Below are 8,220 nucleotides of genomic sequence, written 5' to 3'. Positions count from 1 at the left end.
AACACATGATTCCTTTTGTTGAACAGATGTGCTACTTAAAGACAACTCAGAGACTTCAGAAATACTAATGCCTGTGATAACAATGAGTGTGATGATTCTGAAAGATTTGCATCACTGAAGATTCTTCTGGGAAGCTTTCTAGCTGGCAAAGACTTGCAATGCTGGCACTGAGCTTGCTTCCAGATGCTACCCTTGAATGACTTTACCTATCAGTTTGAAGATCTGTTCAGAACTTTTTAAGTTTATTTGATGAGCCATTCCTTTCTTTGTCTTAGAGATGAAGATTTTGTATAAAAAGAACTGATTTGAAGACATGACTTGGATACTCTTGTAGTATACTTTATCAAACAACAGACAAACCATATTTTTAAAAAAATTAAGGTCAACATTAAAACTGTGATTTACTTTTTTTATTTTTATTTCTCTCTTTTTTCAGTGTGTCTGTCTCTGTCTCTCTCTGTTCCTGTCTCTGAGTCTCTCTCTCTCTCTCTTTCTATCTCTCTCTCTGTCTCTCTCTTTCTCTCTCTCTCTCTCTGTGTGTGTGTGTGTGTGTGTGTGTGTGTGTGTGCAGATGCCCATGTAGGCCACAAGATGGCATAGAATTCAAGGAACTGGAGTTACAGTTTACTGTGAGCTGTCTCAGATTCTAGGAACCAAACTCAGGTTCTGTATGAGCAGAATTCTTCCCTCAACTGCTGAGTCATTTTTCCATCTATAATTTTATTTATTTTTAAATTTATAATGGATATGCCTTTGAGCAAGGTGTGCTTTTAGGTAAAAATCTTCTTATGCATATGAAGATATGAGGTTAATTCTTTATTTAAGAATTTATTATTTACATTCTTATTTAACAACTTAAGTATATTTTGTTGTTTTCTTGAAACAGATGAGGTACCTAAGTTTGTCTTATTAAGGGTTCAGTTATACACTTTTGCAAGATGCTGGGTTTATGGTTTCTACAAATAAAATTTCCCAGTGTACCTCTTGGTTCCATTAAATTTAACGTGAAACCCATAGAGGTTTGATCAAAAAAATTCTCTGTCATTTCACATACATATTTATTTATTTATTTATTTGTGCTCCAGGCTATTCCCTTCTAAGGATACATTCAAATATTTTATTAGGGCAGAGGCTTTACATACTAATCCATTTAGAGATTAGTCTCTGCTCAAAATGTGTGATGGAATGACAGTGGATGGAAGAAAAATTGTAACACACACACACACACACACACACACACACAAATCTAGGCCTTTAGGCTCAGGCTTGAGAATGTGACCTTTGTGACTCAATGCTCCAAGGCATACTAATCATAAAACAGATAGTGACATTCCTTCACCCACCTGCTTCCTGCCTTCAGGGAGTGTTTGTTCAAAAGTATTTTTGGTATTTTCCAGCAACGACCTCCCCACCCCCTTGATTTGTGTTTTCTTCCTTTAAATAACCCCTTTCCCAACTACTCAGAGCCCATGGTCCTCTTCCCCTGCGTGGTGTACGACTGTGGGCCCCAGAGCATGCCTGGAATAAAAGTCCTCTTGCAGTTTGCATCAAGACCGTTTCTCATGAGTGACTTGGGGTGTCGCTTCTCCTGAGTCAGAATGTGGGGGAGTCCTTACGTTGTGGGTCTTTCAGTATAAGAATTTAAACTTTATTGATTATTTTATAAAATGTAAATCTTTCTATATGGTCATAAAATTGTCTAGCTCTTTAGTTAATTATAGGCATATAGAGGTAGTAAGGATGTGTACTTTTGTCTATCTTCCCTTCAATACTTTCCCAAGGAGCTGTTGAAAGGATCCTATTAAAGTCCTAGGTATAATGAAAGAGCATTCCAGAGATTATAGAAATTTGTAGTTTTTGAATAGAAAGCTAAACCATGTTTCTGTAACTTTTCTGCCACTCTCATTATTTTTTTTTTTTTTTTTGCCCTGATCAAATCTCCTCATAATTATGCACTACTAGATTTAGAGAGAAAATACCCTACCTGAGGATTCTACAGAGATTGATAGGTAGTAATTACTGAAATGGTAGTGTTTTATGCAGGACATTTTCTGTCATTTACTTCATGATAAATCACCTTGCAATCTTCATGGCTCTGTGGGCTGTATGTGTATCAAGCTATGGCTAATCTTACAGCCAGTGCCAGAAGATAGGATGAGTAAAGCAGAACTGGAGAAAGCTCTGAACATATTAAACTCATTCTTCTGTAAAGCAAACATTCTGTTGTAAGAAAAAGAGACATGGGGAGTTTTGTCTGATGACTTTAACTTGCTGTTTATTAACATGGCTTGTCACACAGTTTGTTATTATTTGTAAATTATTCCTAATTTGCCAGGTGAGACTCTGCTAATCTGGGAACTGTGTAATGACATGGTTGGTGTAGGGATTTATTTCTGAACAGGCAGATATTTATGGAAATTGTGTCATGTGGGTGTGTCGTGGGTTAGTTTCAGGCTTCGTGTCAAGAATTGATGCTGTGTTGATGATAATAATAATGTAATAACAGGAAATACAAAGCTACTGCTGCTTAGATGACATGGATTAATTAATATTAATTAATATGTTGTAATTATTCTGCATGCAGCAGACTATGAAATGGAATTAATAAAATACAAGTTTGAGGACATTTGTCATGTATTGTTTCATTTAAGAACATACATGATCCCGAAAAACAATCATATGTTCTTCATGCATTTTAACCCTGTGATGGGTTAGAAAACTACCATTGCATCCTTGTATCTTTTTGCCATTCTTCCTCGAATTTGTTGTAGAGGTAGCCTCTGGGAAGATGTCCAATTAGGGGTTATTCATCTGGCATTTATATAATAACTTCACAGGGTGGTACATAATTTTTAGGAATTCAGTAAATTTTAAGTATATTGATGCTTTTATCCTAATATAGAGATGGTTTACTAAGTAATCTTACTGTCAACCATGTCATGATGACTAGAAAATATAGTAACAGAGTTTGTTTTCACATAGTAGGCCTATGACTGTACATGAACTGTGCATGAATAATATCCACAGCTATAGATAAATGAATAGCAGAAACTCCTTTGTGTAAAGTTCTAGTAAATCTAATGTACACATATGGACAAAATTTAATAGAGCTTACCAAAATTTTAAAAGCAATCCTAATAAATTTTAATGCCAAAAACCTGGTGTAAAATCAGAGCATTTCTAAGCTATTAATTATTTAACACTTTTTAATGTATATAATGAATAAATGTAGTCTTCAATAAATTATATTGAGTTTTCCTATGAAGAAACTCTTGAAGAGACTGTGTGTATGTGTGTGTTTGTTGTAGTAACCAAGGAAGATGTGATGTAGATGACCAAGGAAGTCACTGATGTATACCTGAGAGTTAATTAAGAGTCATCTTCCCAAAATTTCAGACATTTTGTGATGCTTTCCATTAAAACAATTAGTATAACAGGTTAATTGACTCAAAATAATCACTTTCATATTATTTTATTTACTTTTAGCTTATAATTTACTTTAAGAAAAAAATTATACCAATAATTCCTTGTACTAGAATGTGACCCATGCTTTGTGCAAGATTGAATAAGCATATATACTTTTAATTCCAATAACTTTCATTTGTTCAAATGTTTGTTTTCATTTGTTCATTTAATAAAGGTGCTTTTTATTTTCACTGAAGTTTTTATTTTCCAGATGAAATCATTGAAGGAAAGAGAAAATCCTCATGTCAGGTAAAAGCTCATGTCCACACAAGAAAAGTACATAATAGTTATGTCTGCCTTCATGACCTTAGGAGTCAAATTTATTTCATTAAAAAGACAACTAATTTGGCATAAGTTAATATATAACATAGTCTTTCATTAATACATATAAAGAAACTGATATATGAAAACTTTCTTTGTAAAGTAATATTATTTCATGTGTGATTTAAAGACTTAATAATTTGCTTAGAAAAGATTTTTAGTTTTGAAGTCATGAACCTGTATGAGACTTTTGCCTGTAAAAACATTTACCTCTAAAAACCATTTTGTAATATTAAATATAAATTATCATTTTATTGGAAATATTGTATGCCATTATTTACTATTTTATATATTTGAGAACTTATCTTTGAAGACTAACATGCAAGGGTTACACAATTCTCCTCTGGATGGTCAAGCATGACAATCAAAATTCTTTTTGAACATGAGAGTGAATTGCAACCTGTTTAAAAAAGAGAATGACCAATCCAGGTAGACAAGACTTGATTTATTGATAAAATTCATATCTCCTTCCTCCAAAGGACATTTACAAACTTGGTTTCAGATATAAAGAAATTTCGAATTACAAATGTTCACTTTTAAATGTCAAGATTACAGATTATGCTCTTTGAGATAAATTATCAGCTGATAAGTGTTCCAGTGGAATCTGGTATCAATTAATTTAACACTTCATATAAGAAATTATAATAAAACATTTATTTTCAAGTCTTACATATATTACTTAAAATAGATACAAAATTCAGTTGGTGATTTAAAAATTTTATTGCTAGTCCAAGGTATGTAAAAGAAAATACCTAAGTGGAAAAAAAGAGAAGGGTTGATTGTCTTGAGCAAATATGACTTTTGAAACAGCTCACCCTATGTATTTTTTAGCTACTAGGTTGGTCAAATGTTGAAAATAATTATTTTAAAACAAAGGAATTGTATTTGTTGGGCAAGTAAAATAATATTTGGGACTATTATTACTATGCCACTTTAACAGTTCATTGTATAACATAACATTGCACAAATTCATAAATAATTGCTTATTTTCCATCTTTAGTATCAGTTGGCATTACTGAAGCACACTGAGGACAATGAAGAAGATTAAGTAGAGAAATAATTGTACATAAAGTTATTTTCTGGGTGGATGTTAAAGTAGTTTCTCATACATACTTTCCTGTCCAAAAATATAACTTTTCTTGTTTCCCATATATACAAGTATTTGGTGAAATCTGGATTCTGAGAAGAAAATATTCGAGGTATAGCACTGAATTAATTATTAAATGCATGATATTTCTGGCTGAAACTCAACAAGTTACTGTTAGCAGAGAAGGGATGATTGGTGTGTGCTTCTGAAAGTCTAGATTTGACCACCATGAAATTTGTCAGTGACATCAAATAATTGAAGTCTTCAACATCAACATATACAAAGGCATTTTATTATTAAATCAAGAAAAGGCAATTAGAGTCAGCAGAAATACAACTTGAGTTTTGTATCACGATATTTATTGCCATCACAGTCCACAACTGTCATGAAATTTGAGCTGGGTGGGATTGAGAGTCACGTGCAAGTTTTGGAAAAGGACACAGGGATGACAGTGTAGAACTGTACATAAAATAATTACAATTTATTAAACATACTTTTACTATATCTTTGATGGACGGGAATGAGCACCATTTTTTTTAATGAATATATATTTTCTCTCTTCTTTTTTTCTACAGCACCAACGAAATCCAAATAGGAAAAGGAGAAATGAGGGTTGAGAATCAAGAATCAGCCCCGTTGCCATCTCAGCCACACTAACTTACATCATTATGACTACTGAAACTTCTTTCCTCTCTCTGTGCCTCCAGTAGGCATCAGTGATTCCTAAACACGTTTTCTATACCGTCCTTATTCAAAACTTGCATGTGGCATAAAATGGTTGCTGGCACCAAGGTATTTTTTTTTTTTTTTTCTGTTGGTTTCAGAAGGTCTTCATCCTAATCTTATCCAAGAAAGCAAGCTGGACCGACTTCAAATCCAAACTTCTGGTTCTGATCACCAAAATCATTGATCATTACATCAATGATGGGTACCTGATCAATTTTCGGAGTATTGATCTCAATCACTGTCTTTTCATAGCCTTTTCGGGACTGTAAAGTTAAGCAGAAATTAAAAGTTATTTCATCACTAAATATTAAAATTCATGTTATTTCCTTTGTTAACTATCTGTTCTGAGCTATAAAAGGGAGAGAGAATAGAACACCAATAACTAGGTAAAATTTCTTTTTTAAAATTAATGATGTCACATGAAGATTTAAACTTTGTTGACAATTACACTTGCTGTATCACTTCAATTGCTTGATTATGCATGGTTAAAAGGAATCTGAGTTAAAACCTATAATTCAATATGAAATATAAATATTGAATCTTACATAAATAAGAAATCCTTAATAATTTGCATTTACATGTGCAAAAACAAAAGTAAATTATTTTATGAGAAATCAGAATAAAACATGTCACAATACTGTCTACAAATGGAGCTTTGTGATGAGAATTCTGACAGAATTTTCAAGAAAATAAGACAAGAGTCTTGTGACCTCTGTTCCTCCTAAGCCTGGGTTTCAAACCCCTCCCAAGTGTAGTAAATATGGGTGGGATTGCTTTTAGTTACACACTGCTGATTGCTTTTGTTATTCAAAGGATTTTTTCCAGCATGGCCTGTCCTCTTGAATTTCTATACAGCTTGACCTCATGTGTTCTTTTGTTCATTTGGTCTTGCTTAACCTTCAGAATATAAATTGTCTGATGCTCTAAGTAAAGTTGGCTCTTGCATGAGACCTTAGCCCACCTTGCTTTTAGCTTCTATTCTCTCAGGTTCATACTACCAGATTTGATGGCAAATTTGTAGGATTAGATAAATAAGTTAAAACTCAAATACTTCTATCACTGTATTTAAATTTTATAACCATAGCAGTGTAACACAGTGGGGAGTTTTCTATAGCTTTGTGTCATTCCCTTTTTCCCTTTTCTTTGTTTTTCTTGTACCAAAATCAGGTTGCTAAAATCACAAACTTTGTTGCTTGTAATTGACATTACTCAAGTCATTAACTCTAAACTAAAGCAATAGTTATTATATGGAATTCCTATGTGGTAAAAAAAAAAAAAAATTCCAGGGAATAAAAAGGGAAAAATAAACAATTGCTCCAAAGCCGGTATGATGTTTTTTCCAAAGGACAGACTAAAAATTCTATGAATGATATAACAGCAATTCCCCTTTCATTTTAAAATCTTGGATTCAGGGGTTAGTATACTGGTTTAATTTTCGCTTTAACTTGAGTGACTGTTTCAATTATTTTTCAAACATCAGATGCAGATATAACAATGTATGATCTAATGTTACCTTCTGTTAGATCTTCAAAAGTAGATATTTAGGGGTGTATTTCAGATTATCATATGTGCATGTGCCTTGGTAGTTTCCAATATGTTGTATCTTACTATGTCACTGCTAAGCACTAAGTCTTTATTAGACTTTATGTATCCATTTTAAGAAAAGTGCAGTCCGCACTGCCTCTCAAGCCCAAACCCCAGGAAAGAAAGCAGGCTGAGATTGGACTCACCGCACAGCCATCATATAAAGCTTTGATGTGTGGGTTGTTCTCATAGGACATTTCCTCATCGTTTGATCCCAGAAACCGAAGTGCTTTGTCATAACTTCCTGATAATATGTCATACCAGGCAGCTGACTGATGGCAATTGTAGGTGAAGTTTTGCCGGGCAGAGGCCGTCAGGAGCTTCAGGAATGTCATTTGTACCATATTGATGGAATTACCTTCCACATCTAAATATGAAAGCTAGAAGAAAAGAATAATAAGGAATATAAGGATTGTTCTTCTTTCTTGGGATAAAGAATTAAATACTGTCTGTGAATGTTGCTGCCAGGTCTTGGTGATCCTAAAGGGAACACTATAATTTCATTAAGAAATGTGACAAGAGTCAAAAGGGCCATAGTTAGGGGCTTTGTTACCAGCACTGGGATTCCCACCTCAATTACTAAAATACTGTTCATATTGTAATCAAATTTATCTCTCTATTTTTATTTTGATCTAGTAAATACTATAAGAAAGCTAATGTTCTATTTCCAGGATATATTTTAGCATAGTTGTGCATATTTTTAATTGGTAAAATAGTAAACATTTTATTGAAAATTTTGAGGAATATTGACACAAAGTAAAGGTAGGATCGTTTTTATATTTGATTTTTCAGAAAATTTAAAGTATACCTACTTTACCTGAATCTTTAACTATGTCTCAGGGACCATAGTCTTCTAAGATGCTTTTGTTTCTTAGCATAGATGTGAATTTGTCCATTTCCAGAAAATGTATTGCTTATTTTTATTTATTTATTTATTTATTTATTTATTTATTTATTTATTTATTTTATTTACACTCCATATTTTATCCCGTCACCACCCCGGTCCACCCTCTGACTGTTCCACATCCCATACCTCC

At 33.0% G+C, this 8,220-nt stretch overlaps 1 protein-coding gene across 3 annotated transcripts in view; it reads right to left on the bottom strand.

The window, feature by feature from the left end:
• Positions 1 to 3,809: 3,809 nt before the first annotated feature.
• Positions 3,810 to 8,220, bottom strand: part of Col11a1 (collagen type XI alpha 1 chain) — a 189,588-nt gene continuing 185,177 nt past the window's right edge. For all 3 annotated transcript variants that reach the window (XM_021195733.1, XM_021195732.2, XM_021195734.2), the window contains 2 exons: positions 7,330 to 7,563; positions 3,810 to 5,862 (listed from right to left, as the gene is read on the bottom strand). In XM_021195733.1, the coding sequence (XP_021051392.1) occupies positions 5,716 to 5,862; positions 7,330 to 7,563 (381 nt within the window). In that variant the 3' untranslated portion in view covers positions 3,810 to 5,715. The remainder of the gene's footprint in view (positions 5,863 to 7,329; positions 7,564 to 8,220) is intronic.

This window comes from Mus pahari, chromosome 4 (assembly GCF_900095145.1).
Source record: "Mus pahari chromosome 4, PAHARI_EIJ_v1.1, whole genome shotgun sequence".
Taxonomy (NCBI): Eukaryota; Metazoa; Chordata; class Mammalia; order Rodentia; family Muridae; genus Mus; species Mus pahari.
The sequence above is the reverse complement of the archived record's forward strand: the minus strand, read 5'-3'. Positions and strand labels throughout refer to the sequence as shown.